The following is a 17,350-nucleotide window of genomic DNA, read 5'->3' as shown; positions in this document are numbered from 1 at the left end:
AAATATGAAAACGATAAAGTTACATAAATCTGTTCAATAGTACGCAGCGCATAAATTAAAGGACTGCCATTACAGAGACACATCACAGATGGAGTAGCACGATGTATTGGATTTACCTCCGGACATCTGAAAATATTAATTATCTCATTGAGTACTGAAGTGAATTTCTGTAAGAAAAATGAAATTGCTATCATTTACTAATTGGTGAGTGTATCAGGGGTGCCAATGAATGTACTACTGTCCAATAAGCAGACTGACAGTGAGAAGTTTTATTTTAATTTCCACCTTAAATAGTGGTAGCAAAACTGAACTGGTCTTAATATTTGAAGATGGAGGTTCTATTCAGAATACAATGCTCAAACAGCAAGATGCAATCCGCAATCTGTCTCATTGCTTTCAAACAATGTATGTTGCCCTTCCTGACACAAAATACAGAGCATAAAAACATATGTGAGGAATGTATAGGTGACTACATTAATGGTACACGGGATACGTCAAGTTATTATTCAGAATAAGATAGAGTACAACATTTGCCAATTACTTATACTTATGTGTGCTTTGTGCGACCAGTCAAACAACAGTGAGTAATGGAGAGGAGCTTCTTCTCTCAACCAACTTTCTACTGTTTTAGAACTGACAATTTTTTCATATACTGATACCTTGCCTTTTTACTATTACTGAATCATCTATTCTCTGTTTATCTTATGCTTGGATGAGTGTACAGTTTATTATGACAGTATGGATAAATAAAAACAAAAATGTGACAATATTTTATTTCTTACACTTGACTGAAATCTGTACAAATACCTGCAGAAAAAACTTCATGACACAAAAAATATATTTGACACCAATACATTTCTCTTTTTCACACATGCCTCTGTTGCTAGTGCCAGTCCACATTTTACATCCTCACTACTTCAACTGTCATCAGTTATTTTGCTGCCCAAATAACTAAACTCACTGACTGCTTTTAATGTCTCATTTCCTAATCTAATTCTGTCAACACACATGATTTAATTCAACTACATTCCCCTATCCTTGTTCTACTTTTGATGATGTTTATCTTACAACCTCTTTTCAGGACACTATCCATTTAACTGCTCTTGCAAGTCTTTTACTGCCTCTGACAGCATTACAGTGTCTTCAGCAAAGTTTTTTTCTCACTGAGCTTCAATTCTCTTTTAAAATTCCTCCTTGGTTTCCTTAAATGCTTCTTCAGTGTACAGACTGGATAACACTGGAGAGAGGCTACAACCTTGTCTCACCTGCTGCTCAACTATTGCTTCCATTTCACACCCTTCGACTCCTATATCTGCTATCTGGATTCTGTTAAAGTTGTATTTTAACCCTCCTACAGTCAGAATTTCAGAATGTATTTCCATTAACATTGTCAAAAGTTTTCTTTATTCACTAATGCTGAAAATATACGTTCACCTTTCTTTAACCTATCTTCTAAGATAAATCGCAAGGTCAGTATGACCTCATGTATTCTACATTTCTTTGGAACCCCAATCAATGTTCCTCAAGATCAGATCTTCCTGAAGTCTATGGGTATTTCGTCTGTCTCACAAATCTTGCATGTCAGGTGGAATAGTTTTGTAATGACTGGCTCTCCCATGAACCTCAGTTACTCTGTAGGAACATCATATATTCCAAGGGCCTCGTTTTACTTTCAGTCTTTGAGTGCTCTGTCAATTTCTTCTTGCAGCATAACATCAGCCATTTCATTACTTAATCAATCAATCAATTAATCAGGTTCTGTAGATCACATCAAGAAGGATAATCTCCAGCGAGGTGGTACTAATCAAGGTATTCATGGCAAAGAAAAAATGCCACACTTGAAGGTCAGCAAGCGATTTTTCATTGAGATTCAACACAAAAGTTTATCTAGTAAAATCAGATTGAAAACACGTTTGAAAATGAGGACCCGGCAACACTGCATCATGCAGCACATCAGAATGTGTATCACATCACACTACCATACCAGCCATCATAGCTCACTAAGTAGACTGCTGAAACATCAAACTTACATCCACCATGGAGCTTTGGTTGAAATCCTTGTCAGATTCCTTTCTTATTTTTTGGACATATATTCCCTACTTATTGTCAATTGCAAGCAAGATACCATTTTGTCACATGACAATAGCCCATCACATAACATCAGGATTCATTACACTGTATGCACATGTCCATTAACCACCCAGTGCACAATCATAATTGGTCAAGTCAAGTTCATGGAGGGTGGCTTCCTAATAGAGTACAAAAACGACGAATATGTTGTTAGCTTTTGGTGCTTGGAGTATCCAATAACCAAGCTGTTGCTGTTGCTTGTTTATACACTGGACAGAACCCTCAAAAAGGTGCCATCCTGAAGAGAATATATTTCACCACCTGGTAATCTTCGTCCACAAGTAAAGGACAGGGGTCATCCATGGACTAAATGTACTCCACAAAAAGAGGACATGATTCTTGAAAGTGTTCACCAGTCACCTCTGTGAAGTACTTGTGATACTGCAAGGCAGTTCCAGATATCTCGAAGACTGGTTGTTGAAGGATTTCACAGCGAGGAACTACATCCATATCATTACACGTTAACCCAACACAAGTGGCCAAAAGACCTCATTCAATGAGTAGAGTTTTGTGAATGCTTTTGGACCAAATGGAAAAGAACAATACTTATAAACAATGTGATATGGATTGACACACTTAGCTTCACTCATGAAGATGTTTTCAACCGCCACAACAGCCAATATTGGTCGAAACACAACCCACTTGTCACCCTTCCAGGCATACTTTGGCATAAACCTATGGGTCGGGAATTTTTAACATCTTCTCTACAGTGAATGCTGCTTGTACATGTATGTATTGGCTCTGTGAAGATAAGCATGGATATCAAATATACAGAACGGAATTATTGCATGCAGCATAATGTGCAATCTAGTGTAGTGTACCTAATGTGTTTTTTGAACCTCATTGAACACAGATGATGTTACTGTACCCAATGTCTGGTGGCTTTGTGCCATGGACATAACAGAGTGGTCGTTTATGCCTGTAACCTGGTTTTTCTAGATACACTTTAGTCTTGATTTGGGGTCTGGAATCACATGCGGATCACAAAGTATGGCACCTTTTCTTCACCCTGTGTATTGACATAAGACAAAATAATGACATACATTGCAGTAATAGAAAACTATTGCTATACTGCATAACACTACTTATGATTATGACAGCTACATTTAATCAAGTAAGTTAGAGAGAACTGCTACTTTGAAAAAAAACTGCTGCCTCCTGAGTTCTACTATACAACTGCTATTTACCTGATATTGTTGGCTTAGTATTACTTGATTACAATGGTATTTGTCCAAGAAAATGAATCCCATTCACCCTCCAACAGCACATTGCTACTTGTTATTCAGGTTTACAATAAACACTACTGCCATGTAATTAACAGAACATTTCAATCCCTGAGTCTAGGTATTCAGATAATTTGTAGAAAGACTGGTTAATGAGATATGTTTTGAATTTTCTTTTTAACTGGTAGGAATTCTTCATTTATTACTTTTTGTTATACAGGAGCTTGTTGAATCTCTTTCCACCAGTGCACATAACTCCATTCTGAATCCTAGATAAGAAGGCAGTCTACATGAAAATTATTTTTGTGTCTTTTAATGTGCAAATCACAGACCAATTGAAACTGATTTTTATTACCAGCAATGAAAAGCATTAAGGAATAGATCTATTGGGAAGTGAGTGTAAGAATCCTTAAATATTCTTAAAAAAGTTTCTGCAAGATATATAATTACCTGCTTCACACAATATTTTTACTGCTCACTTCTTCTGAATGAACACTATTTATTTTAGGTGCACTGGCATAGAATGTAATTCAACAGGACAAAGATTGAAAATATGCAAAATAAGCCAACACTTTTTTCTGTATGTCAACACAGTGAGAAATTATTTGAGAACATGACACAGTAAACTCAGCATCTTGGTAGTTTATCTATGTGTTGACTCTATTTTAACTTGTTATCCAGTTGGCACACAGGAATTTTTTACACTATGGATCATTCAGCATAAGACCATTGATGTCTACTTCTGGTGCTAATAGGTCATTACTACTGGTCTGAAATAGCATAATACTGTATTTCTTAGTCTTTGTGAGATTAAGACTTCACCTGTTAGCTGTGAACCATTTATAGGTGACTTCAGCTTTCATCTGAGCTCTCTCTGCTAAAGTTGAGTTTCGATCCTCAATTAGTATACTTGTGCCATCAGAAAACATTACAACTTCATCTTTATTTGCTTCCTCTTTTTCTTTCTATAACATTGTCTTCAAATCTGTTTCCCTTGTATAGACTGTACTTTCACCTTTTAGCCTTCCAGTCTGTGCTTGGTATGGGCTTACCACCAGAGCTCTTCCTATTCATACACACTCTTCTCTTTCCTCTAACAGCCTCTTTAATTTTCCTACAGATGGCATCTACTTCCCGTATGTTTCTGCAATTTTGTGTTTACTGTTCAGCCATTCCTAATTTTTTAGATGTCTGTATTCCCAATTGCCTGCTTCATTTGCTGCAATTTTATATTTTCTGTTTTTTTTTTCAATTAAATTCAATATCACTTGTATTAACCACAGATTTCTACTGGATCTTGTCTTTCTGCTAATTTGATCCTCTACTGTCTTAACTTCACCTCTCAATCTTATCCAGTTGTCTTCTATTCCATTTCTGTTACAGTCACTTGTTGCCTAATACTATTTTTGAAACACTCCACAATCTCTGGTTCTTTCACAATAATAAGCAATGGGTAACTAAAGGCATAAAAATTTCCAGTGAGAGAAACAGATTTCTGCAGTACTGTTGTAAGAAATATAGAGTAAACCAAGAATTAGCAGATTATTAAAAAGCCTACAAAAGAATCTATGGTAGAGTAGTCAAAGAGGCAAAAATTATGGGGAATGACAATTTGATAAGAAACTCATCTAACAAAATGAGATCCATATGGGGAGTTATAAAGAAAGAAAATTGTAGTTCAGCTCCAAAGAAAAAGAATGTATCATTAACACTAGAAGGCTCAAAAGTCACAGACCCAAATTCACTTGTGGAAAAATTCAATGAGTACTTCACTTCACTAGCTGAAGACCTCATTCATGTACACTGTCAAGGACCTGTCCCAAGTTTCTCCAGCAAGTCAGTAATCTCGACTGCTTCTATGTATGTTTATGAAACAAACCCCAATGAAATTATAAGTAAAATTAAATCATTAAGCAATAAAATGTCAAGTGGTCTTGATGAAGTACCTGATTTCACATTAAAAGCATGTGCTCACCACATCGCAAACAGCTTGGCAAAAATTTTCAACCTCTCTTTAAAAACTGGTGTATTTCCAGATATTTTTAAAATAGTAAAAGTTTCACCACTGCTAAAAAAAGGTTATTTTGAAAAAATATCAAACTACCGACATGTGTCACAGTTAAGTTCCTTCTCAAAAATTCTAGAAAAACTCTTCTATGACAGGCTTTTAAGTTTCATAAATAAATATGCACCTCTTACAGTACAACAACATGGTTTTAGAAAGTCTAGATCTACACAGACAGCAATTTTTGAATTCTTAGACTGCATTTTAAAATCCCTTGATCAACATAAATTATCTGCAGGTATTTTTCTAGATCTATCAAAAGCCTTTGATGTCCTGGACCATAACATTCTGCTCGAAAAATTTGAAAGAATTCAACAAAATGAATAAAACAAGAAACAACTCCTTTCTTTCTAGTGAATTACCAATAAAATATGGTGTACTGCAGAGCTCATTCTTAGGTCCACTACTCTTCTTGATTTATGTGGACGACTTAGTTGAATATATGAGTCCCACAAAAACTATCCTGTTTGCCGATAACACCAGCATATTGCTCACTGGATCCAATCCAGAAACTTTGCAGTCCACAGCAGAAAGTTCTGAGCGGTTCACAGAAAACAAACTCATTATAAATACTGAAAAAACAATGTGTGTCAATTTTCATTTAATTCCTCCAACTAATCAAATGTCTATTCAAGCACAATTAAAAAATGATCCCCTAGAAAATGTGTGTGTCACAAAATTTTTGGGTCTATGGGTTCAGCAAGACTTAAAGTGGGACACACATATAAATAACTTGTCTAGAAAACTACCATCTGTGTGCTATGGCCTAAGAATCGTAAAGGCTACAACAAGCAAAACAACAGTACTGCAGACATACTATGCACAGTTCCACTCACTAGTCCGATATGGGACCGTTTTCTGGGGATACTCAACTCACAGTGTAAAGGTTTTTAGAATGCAAAAAAGAGTTCTAAGAATAATTTGTGGCCTTAAAAAAATGGAGTCCTGTAAATCCTATTTTGCTGAACTTGGTGTTCTAAATGTTCCAAGTTTATTCATTTATGGAACTATCTTGTTCACTAGGGACTACCTCCTGAAAACAAGCAAACTGCTACAGAACAAAAATGTACCCAACTATAGTACCAGAGGGAAATCAAATATACAGAAAAAATATCACAGAACAACCACTTATCAGAGGAGCGTAATTAACATTCGTGTAATACTACACAATAAGATACCAGAGGAAATAAAAAATGCTACTCATCCAATATTTAAAGCTAAACTAAAGGCATTTCTAATAAAGCACTGTTTCTATTATGTCAGAGAATTTCTGAATATGTAACAAAATTAATTGTAATAGGTACGTATTTTTAATCTGCCTACTATTTTTGTAGTAACACTGTTCACGTTTACGTCGCACTTCACTTAGCGTAGACCGGGACTGTGTCCTAGGCATGCCCGATGTTAACTGACTGGGCATGGCCCGTGCTGCCGGAGTTGTTGTTGTTGTTGTTGTTGTTGTTATGCCGGCAGAGGTCGCTTCCGAATTGTCACGTGCCCTCTGGTGGACGGGACTCTACTTGCGGCAACTACCGTCCGTGACGCGCTGTGCCAATGTGCGCCTCCCGCAATCTTTCTGGTGGCTATTGCAATTTTGCTAATACTATGTATTATTGTAACTTATCTTTGAGCTGTCCAATATCAATTGTACAGTTTGTGCTGTATGATAAAACTGGACCAATAAAAAATCAAATCAAATTTCCCGCCTTTCTGCAGTTTCTTCCATTTTAATCTGCAGTTCATGAATTATGAGTGGATTTTTGCATATTTGCATGTTAGTGAATGTCAACACATGTAGAATTATTATTATATTTAACTAATTTGTGGATGTTTATGCATATATTTTACTTTTTAAGCAAAGATTCTTGAAGTACAAATATTTCACCATGAGACTTTAAGATGAAGAAGAAGAGACAGACCTGAGCAAATTACTCTTTTATTGCTCTATTTGTGTAAAAGGATTGTTATCAATCACGTTTATAAATCCATAAAGGGTGCCAAAAAATGAGAATATAGCTATCAACAATGAGCGGTTCCTGGTATACAGAGTGTCGAAAAAGTCCCTTTACAACTTCAAAATTTTATTACAATGGCAGTTGTTGAAATATTTTAACAAAATTTCTTTCACTGTAATCACTGTTTACTATGCTTCAGATACTCTGTTGATGGAAGGAACTGAACCTCTATAAAATGGCAACTCCCCAAGAGAAGGCACAATGTGTGTCTTGGTTTATTGAGACAAAATCGGATGTTCAGACTCAATGAAACTTCAGAACGAAGTATGGAAGAGATCCTCCATTGACCCCTTCAATCCATGTAGGGCACAAAATATTTGAGGAGACAGAGACAGTGTTGGATAAGGGAGGAGCGGGCGACCAAGAACATCCCAGGAAAACATCGATGGCGTTTTAAATGTCTTTACTCGTTCACCTACGAAGTCCATCCACACTGCTGCCAGACAGTTGCAACTATCATGTTCAACTGTGCATAGGGTACTCCACAAGAACTTAAGGTTGTATGCTTACAAAGTGCAACAGTTACAGACACTTGAGCCAAATGACAAGCCAAAATGAACAGAGTTTGCACTGAACATGCTGGAACGCCTTTCGAAGGGTGAAGCATTCCTCAAGCAAGTTTGTTTCAGTGACAAGTCAACTTTTCATGTTTCTGGGGCATTAAACAGACACAGAATATGTGGATCTGAACAACCCCAAGTGACTAGGGAGCTTCACCAACATAGTCCAAAATTGAATGTGTGGTGTGGAATCATGTGCAACCAAATAATTGGTCCATTTTTCTTCAACAAGTCAACAATTGCTCCAGATGTTTACCTCAACCTTCTGACCGAAAATGTAGCACCACAACTGATTGACTTACAACCAATTATTATTTTCCAGCACGATGGTGCACCACCACATTGGGTACTGCATGTTCATCGGTCCCTCAATGAAACATTTCCAGGCAGATGGACTGGGAGGGATGGGTCAATTCCTTGGCCACCATGTTCACCATACATCACTCCCTTGGACTTTTATTTATAGGGGTATGTAAAAGATATCATGTATCAAACACAGATACAGGACATTGCTGACTTGAAGCAAAGGATTCGTAATGCTACTGCCACCATTGATGACGCTATGCTACAGCGAGCATGGCAAGAAATCGAGTACCATCTTGATGTACTTCGTGCAACTGAAGATGCCCATATAGAGGTCTATTAAACACTGTCAAAAAAACTTTTATAAACCCTGGTTACAATAAAAGAAATGTTGTTAAAATATTTAAACAACTGCCGTTTTGAAGTAGTAAAGGGACTTTATGGGCACCCTGTATTACAAAAAAAATATGACACTCTATAGCCTCAAATAAACTAAAGGGCATTCAGTAATTGTGAGACAAATCTTTAAAGATCAATGCAGCCATCACATCATAAAACTCGATATGGTTTGTATTATGTTACACAGAAAACAACCTGCTGCAATAACAACATATCCAAGAATTAAAAAGGGTAAAATTCAGTTAACTTTTACATTTGTAACTAATGTGCTGTTTCTGAAGTGTGAGCATGAGAAGACAGAATATTACAATGTCGAAGGAGAAGAGCAGTAAAACTTATTTTCTTCGACAGTGGATTTATCCTACTCTAACAACAGATGAAAATGTAGTACTGTGCCAAGTGTTTGAAAAACATGTAAATTTTGTTTTTTTATTTTCAGAATAAGTTAGTGAGTATTGTTTTTATTTCACTAAAATAAACTTACATCATTTTTTTACCACTGTTATAGGTGACCTATGACAAAAAATTCCAGAATACACAACATTTACAAACAAGTCACTGAAATGCTGTTAATAAAAATGCCTCCAAGACCCAAACTACCTTACCAGCAGCATTTTATTTTAACAGGGGTGGAAATCAAAGCAATGATAATTTTTCGAAAGACATCTGCACCAAGCAAAAAGTTCGTGAGATGAATCAACAACGAGGAAAAACTACCATGGCAAAGTTTATGAAGAGGTAAGCTTAAATTTTTATTCAATGAAATTAGTTTATGTCCCCCACTTTCCTATATTTTGAGCAGGATAAAAACTTGCAAAGTATTTAAAACTTTTAAATGTATTATACAAAAATATTCTGAAATGGAAACATAAAATTATATGTGGCCTGTAGTGCCATGGAGTTTGGTTTGGTTTAGTTTATGATCAAGAAACATAATTTTTATAAATTTGTAAACTTATTTTCCCAAAAGTGAGACCCCTAAATTACACCGCTGATCTATATTAATTTTCAATAAAATAATTCTTTTCAGGTAATACAAGAAATCAACAGTGACTCAAACTTTTGGTGATCTGTAGATGAAACAACAGACTCATGTGGGAGATGTACTGCCAGCATCATCTTGTGAAAAATGACAGAATATGAACCAGATTTAACCTATCCCATTGCCTCCAGAGTACTGGAAGAAAGAAACAGTTCAATGATAGCTAGGGTTGTTTGTGATGCATTGTGCATTTTGTGTACTGCTACCGAAAGCGAAGAAAAATTCTTGGTGATATTTACAGCAGCACACATGAGAAAGCTGCTAAAGCTTTGCAGGTATTTTATCCTACAGTACTTCATAGGACTTGTTTCACACAATGTCTTCATTGGCTGACATAGGAAATTTGAGCAAATTTTCTAGAAGAAAAAGCCTTAATTTTTTTGTGAAAAAAAGTTTTTGTGAAGGTGCCAGCAAGAGTGAAATTATTTACTGGTACGGTGCAAGATACTCATTTACCCCCAGAGCCAATCATCACAAGCTGGAGAACATGCACTGAAGTAGCTCTGTATTATAGTGATCATTTAGAAGAAAGGGAGGTAAGAAGGAAATGACAAGTATTTTGGACAGGTCAGGAAAACTGCTGGTGAATCCTGTGGATGCCTTGGGCAGATGGAGGGAATATTTTGAAGAGTTGCTCAATGTAGGTGAAAATGCGATCAGTAATGTTTCAGATTTCGAGGTATAATGGGATAGGAATGATGATGGAAATAGGATCACATTTGAGGAAGTGGAAAAAATGGTCAATAGATTGCAGTGCAATAAAGCGGCTGGGGTGGGTGAAATTAAGTTGGACTCATCAAATACATTGGAATGTCAGGTCTTAAATGGCTACACAGGATAATTGAAATGGCCTGGGAGTCGGGACAGGTTCCATCAGACTGGACAAAAGCAGTAATCACACCAATCTTTAAACATAGAAACAGAAAAGATTGTAACAACTACAGAGGTATCTCTTTAATCAGCATTGTGGGTAAAATCTTCTCAGGTATTGTTGAAAGGAAAGTGCGAGTATTAGTTGAGGACCAATTGGATGAAAATCAGTGTGGGTTTAGGCATCTTAGAGGTTGTCAGGACCAGATCTTTAGCTTACGGCAAATAATGGAGAAGTGTTATGAGTGGAACAGGGAATTGTATCTATGCTTTATAGATCTAGAAAAGGCATATGACTGGGTTCCTAGGAGGAAGTTACTGTCTGTTCTACAAGATTATGGAATAGGAGGCAAACTTTTGCAAGCAATTAAAGGTCTTTACATGGATAGTCAGGCAGCAGTTAGAGTTGACGGTAAATTGAGTTCATGGTTCAGAGTAGTTTCAGGGGTAAGACAAGGCTGCAACCTGTCTCCACTGTTGTTCATATTATTTATGGATCATAAGTTGAAAACAATAGACTGGCTGGGTGAGATTAAGATATGTGAACACAAAATAAGCAGTCTTGCATATGCGGATGACATAGTTGTGATGGCAGATTCGATTGAAAGTTTGCAAAGTAATATTTCAGAGCTAGATCAGAAATGTAAGGACTATGGTATGAAGATTAGCATCTCCAAAACGAAAGTAATGTCAGTGGGAAAGAAATATAAACGGATTGAGTGCCAAATAGGAGGAACAAAGTTAGAACAGGTGGGACAGTTTCAAGTACTTAGGATGCATATTCTCACAGGATGGCAACATAGTGAAAGAACTGGAAGCGAGGTGTAGCAAAGCTAATGCAGTGAGCACTCAGCTACGATCTACTCTCTTCTGTAAGAAGGAAGTCAGTACCAAGACTAAGTTATCTGTGCACCATTCAATCTTTCGACCAACTTTGTTGTATGGGAGCGAAAGCTGGGTGGATTCAGGTTACCTTATCAACAAGGTTGAGGTTACGGATATGAAAGTAGCTAGGATGATTGCAGGTACTAGTAGATGGGAACAATGGCAGGAGGGTGTCCACAATGAGGAAATCAAAGAAAAACTGGGAATGAACTCTATAGATGTAGCAGTCAGGGCGAACAGGCTTAGATGGTGGGGTCATGTTACACGCATGGGAGAAGCAAGGTTACCCAAGAGACTCATGGATTCAGCAGTAGAGGGTAGGAGGAGTCAGGGCAGACCGAGGAGAAGGTACCTGGATTCGGTTAAGAATTATTTTGAAGTAATAGGTTTAACATCAGAAGAGGCACCAATGTTAGCACTGAATAGGGGATCATGGAGGAACTGTATAAGGGGGGCTATGCTCCAGACTGAACGCTGAAAGGTATAATCAGTCTTAAATGATGATGATGATGATGATGATGATGAATGACTGAGTTTAAGAATAAATTTACAGTTTGATTACTGCATTCAGATTAATAAATGTGAGAAAGTTGAAATAATGTATTTTATTTTTTATGCATATTTTAAGGCTGGTAAGCATGTGTATGAGATTTTTTAGTGCTTTGATACATGCATATATTCATACTCTATAGTGCACATAAATCAGAACTCTAATGACCATTGACATCTTCCAATGTAGATCTTTGAGGTCTAAAATCTGGTTTTGAACTCTCAGTCTTATGATTATGTAATCTATTTGAATCCTTCTGCTGCCTGCAGATTTCTTCCACATACATAGCAGTAGTGCCTGTCCCAAGATCCAAATGGAGGACTATTTTCCCACTGGAATATTCTACACAGAGAAACACCATCATCATTAAACCATACAGTGTAGCTGCCTGTCCTCAAGGAAAATAGCAGTTGTAGTTTCCCCTGGTTTTCATTGTTCACATTACCAGCACAGCAAAGTCGCATTGACTAATGGTATGAAACATATTTTTGTCTGATCTCTCCACCGATAACCATCTGATGCGGTTGTACCTACGATGTGGCTATCTTTATCGTAGAGACCTGCAAGTCACCCCACCTTGGCAAGGTCCACTGTTCATAGATATCTGTATTGCACTGAAAATATCAGATCAACAGTGCAAATGTTGACAGCATGCACTGTGAGTCCTGTTTGTTTCCAAACTTGCTTAGGTCACTCAAGATAATTGTTGTTGACAACAGCAACACAAACGTAACTATTCATCCTCAAGCCTGCATTAAATAATGCTTGGTTCTGCCTCAGGTTTCTTTCTCCAGCAGTGTTCTTTCTACTTTCCAATGGTACAAAGATTTGGTATAGCTTTATTGGTAAAGAGCTGCAAAAGCTGCAGATGCAAAAGTGTTGTAATGTGGTTGCCATCACTGTGGCAACAGCTCGCTTAAGCACCATCATGCCAATCTTAAGACACATTCAATGAACCTATATACGAGATGCATATTGGCCAAAGCTTTATCAGTAAACCTATCCATATTGCAGTGTCGTTGGTTTTGTTGTTGTATCTGTATCCCGCTCCAGCTACTGCCGGGTCTGGGTGCTGACGAGTCCTCTCCATTTGGCTTGGTTCTCCCACCACATTTCTTCCTCCACTTGCTGCCAGGTCACACCTCCCTTTCCAAAGATATTCTCACTCCCATTTTCCGCCATGTTCTTGGGTGCCCTCTAGGTCTTTTTTCATCCATCTTTAGTTATATCATAAATTTGGGAAGTCTCTGCCCACGCATCCTCTTAACCTGCCCGTACCATGTTAATCTCTTTTTTTTTTCAATTTCTTCTCTCACACTTTCTTGTTTAAGGTCCTTTCTAATATCTACATTCTTTACTCTGTCCCTTCTTGTTTTTCCCTTAACTCCTCTGAGGAATTTCATTTCCCCTGCTTGCAGTCTGTTCCAGTCCCTTTCTATCATTGTCCATGTTTCTCCTCCACAGGTGACAATAGGGAAGTAATAACTCTTATACATAAGGAGATTTGCTTTTTTTGAAACTTCCTACATTCCAAATCAGATGCTTTATTGTTTGGTAGAAATTGCCTCCCTTCTGTAACCTCCTATTAATTTCATTGGTTATTCTTCCATCACTAGATATTTCACTACCTAAATAAGTGAAACTGTCTACAACTTTAAGGAGTTCTCTATTCAAAGTAATATCTCTGTTGATCCCTTTGTCTCTTCCAAATACCGTTACTTCACAGTTATCTTTATTTATTTTTAATCCATATTGCTGTGTATCTCTGTTAAACATATAACTAATGCTGCTACAAAAACGAATGCAAAACAGAACCAGATAATACTGAATGCAAACTTGAGAGCAAAGGGTAAAGTTGGCACTACTATTGTCAACAGCAAGTGCTGTGAGAAAATGGAGCAATTTTGTTTGCAAACAATACACACAGCACATACCATGAATATTTGCACTACTGTGCATATGTGTCAGTACAATATGTGTACAAAGATAAATGTTGGTAAGAAATCAAACGAGGGAGGAGGAGGAGGAGGAGGAGATTAGTGTTTAACGTCCCGTCGACAACGAGGTCATTAGAGACGGAGCGCAAGCTCGGGTGAGGAAAGGATGGGGAGGAAATCGGCCGTGCCCTTTCAAAGGAACCATCCCGGCATTTGCCTGAAGCGATTTAGGGAAATCACGGAAAACCTAAATCAGGATGGCCGGAGACGGGATTGAACCGTCGCCTCCCGAATGCGAGTCCAGTGTGCTAACCACTGCACCACCTCGCTCGGTGAAATCAAACGAAATTCCATTACTGTACAATAAGCCACTGGAGACGGGATGTCCAATACACCAAAATATTCAGAAATATGCCTGAACAAATTCCAGAATTTTGTCAGTGGAGTTTGTGATCATTCTACACATGCTTTCACCCTCTGTCAGAAGTGAATAAAAGAGCCAATAATTTTTGTGACACAGACTAATTGTTTACTTAAAAATTAGTAATTTTATATTTTTGGTTACTTACTTCATCCATCACTCTATTTGCAAAGTAACAAAACATTCCCATTTCAAATATGGCTGCACCTAACAATTCCATCATATTAAGAAATCTTGCAAGTTGTTGTTCTTTCTGGAAAACAAAATTGTGTAGTGCAATATTAGTGAGTTCTAAAGATTATGAGCACATTAATTGCAAATATGGACTATTCATAGTAACAACATAAGAGAGAGTGTAGAAACAAAGCTGAAAGACACACAAGGAATATAGGAGCAGAACAACCCTCTTCTAACTAGTCTTTTCAGTTGTTCGTGTGTGAAACAAAAGTAAAACTGGACATTTAACACAGTATGCTAGTTGCTTCATTCACTTTTCCATTCGCTGCCTTGAACTGCTCAAAGTACAGAAATTTCTTGACTGCTTTCATGACTTCATTGTCAGTTTGCACTGTTTCCTATTTGATGTTTTGAATGTACATTATGTAAGTATTATTGTAGTTGGTTTTCAAACAAACTTTCAAAGGTTCTTACATTTGTAATATTTTCCAGAACTAAAGACAAATAGCAAAATGAAGGAAATTCAAATAGTTTCCTCCTCCTCTTTGCCACAGTTTAGTGATCTGGATACTTTCTCTAAGGCTGCACGGGGTACTCTGAACTTCACACTACACTTCTAAAGTGTAATAGAAGCTATAACAGTGATTATAATATTCTTAAGTATATTCACACAGGTTAAATCAATGTTAGTATAAATTATACCTAAAAACAAAGATGATGTGACTTACCAAATGAAAGTGCTGGCAGGTCTACAGACACACAAACGAACACAAACATACACACAAAATCCAAGCTTTCGCAACAAACTGTTGCCTCATCAGGAAAGAGGGAAGGAGAGGGAAAGACGAAAGGATGTGGGTTTTAAGGGAGAGGGTAAGGAGTCATTCCAGTCCCGGGAGCGGAAAGACTTACCTTAGGGGGAAAAAAGGACGGGTATACACTCGCACACACACACATATCCATCCACACATATACAGACACAAGCAGACATATTTAAAAACAAAGAGTTTGGGCAGAGATGTCAGTCGAGGCAGAAGTGCAGAGGCAAAGATGTTGATGAATGACAGGTGAGGTGTGAGTGGCGGAAATTTGAAATTAGCGGAGATTGAGGCCTGGTGGATAACGGGAAGAGAGGATATATTGAAGAGCAAGTTCCCATCTCCGGAGTTCGGATAGGTTGGTGTTAGTAGGAAGTATCCAGATAACCCGGACGGTGTAACACTGCGCCAAGATGTGCTGGTCGTGCACCAAGGCATGTTTAGCCACAGAGTGATCCTCATTACCAACAAACACTGTCTGCCTGTGTCCATTCATGCGAATGGACAGTTTGTTGCTGGTCATTCCCACATAGAATGCATCACAGTGTAGGCAGGTCAGTTGGTAGATCACGTGGGTGCTTTCACACGTGGCTCTGCCTTTGATTGTGTACACCTTCCGGGTTACAGGACTGGAGTAGGTGGTGGTGGGAGGGTGCATGGGACAGGTTTTACACCGGGGGCGGTTACAAGGGTAGGAGCCAGAGGGTAGGGAAGGTGGTTTGGGGATTTCATAGGGATGAACTAAGAGGTTACGAAGGTTAGGTGGACGGCGGAAAGACACTCTTGGTGGAGTGGGGAGGATTTCATGAAGGATGGATCTCATTTCAGGGCAGGATTTGAGGAAGTCGTATCCCTGCTGGAGAGCCACATTCAGAATCTGATCCAGTCCCGGAAAGTATCCTGTCACAAGTGGGGCACTTTTGTGGTTCTTCTGTGAGAGGTTCTGGGTTTGAGAGGATGAGGAAGTGGCTCTGGTTATTTGCTTCTGTACCAGGTCGGGAGGGTAGTTGCGGGATGCGAAAGCTGTTGTCAGGTTGTTGGTGTAATGCTTCAGGGATTCTGGACTGGAGCAGATTCGTTTGCCACGAAGACCTAGGCTGTAGGGAAGGGACCGTTTGATGTGGAATGGGTGGCAGCTGTCGTAATGGAGGTACTGTTGCTTGTTGGTGGGTTTGATGTGGACGGACGTGTGAAGCTGGCCATTGGACAGGTGAAGGTCAACATCAAGGAAAGTGGCATGGGATTTGGAGTAGGACCAGGTGAATCTGATGGAACCAAAGGAGTTGAGGTTGGAGAGGAAATTCTGGAGTTCTTCTTCACTGTGAGTCCAGATCATGAAGATGTCATCAATAAATCTGTACCAAACTTTGGGTTGGCAGGCCTGGGTAACCAAGAAGGCTTCCTCTAAGCGACCCATGAATAGGTTGGCGTACGAGGGGGCCATCCTGGTACCCATGGCTGTTCCCTTTAATTGTTGGTATGTCTGGTTTTCAAAAGTGAAGAAGTTGTGGGTCAGGATGAAGCTGGCTAAGGTAATGAGGAAAGATGTTTTAGGTAGGGTGGCAGGTGATCGGCGTGAAAGGAAGTGCTCCATCGCAGCGAGGCCCTGCACGTGCGGGATATTTGTGTATAAGGAAGTGGCATCAATGGTTACAAGGATGGTTTCTGGGGGTAACGGATTGGGTAAGGATTCCAGGCGTTCGAGAAAGTGGTTGGTGTCTTTGATGAAGGATGGGAGACTGCATGTAATGGGTTGAAGGTGTTGATCTTGTTACAGAACGTATCTCTGCCTACGTAGATCAACACCTTCAACCCATTACATGCAGTCTCCCATCCTTCATCAAAGACACCAACCACTTTCTCGAACGCCTGGAATCCTTACCCAATCCGTTACCCCCAGAAACCATCCTTGTAACCATTGATGCCACTTCCTTATACACAAATATCCCGCACGT

General features: G+C 38.5%; 1 protein-coding gene and 1 non-coding gene across 2 annotated transcripts in view; both read right to left on the bottom strand.

Moving 5' to 3' along the window:
- The window catches only part of LOC126162140 (odorant receptor Or2-like), a 38,020-nt gene that overhangs the window by 7,988 nt on the left and 12,682 nt on the right, over positions 1-17,350 (bottom strand). Inside the window, exon 2 of the mRNA XM_049918439.1 lies at positions 14,549-14,653. Within this exon, the coding sequence (XP_049774396.1) occupies positions 14,549-14,623 (75 nt within the window). The 5' untranslated portion in view covers positions 14,624-14,653. The remainder of the gene's footprint in view (positions 1-14,548; positions 14,654-17,350) is intronic.
- Trnaa-cgc (transfer RNA alanine (anticodon CGC)) lies at positions 14,238-14,309 on the bottom strand. The gene has a single exon. It is a non-coding gene; the product is annotated as a tRNA-Ala (tRNA).

Source organism: Schistocerca cancellata, chromosome 1, assembly GCF_023864275.1.
Source record: "Schistocerca cancellata isolate TAMUIC-IGC-003103 chromosome 1, iqSchCanc2.1, whole genome shotgun sequence".
NCBI lineage: Eukaryota > Metazoa > Arthropoda > Insecta > Orthoptera > Acrididae > Schistocerca > Schistocerca cancellata.
Note: the sequence above shows the minus strand (reverse complement) of the source record. Positions and strands in the feature narration are given on the sequence as shown.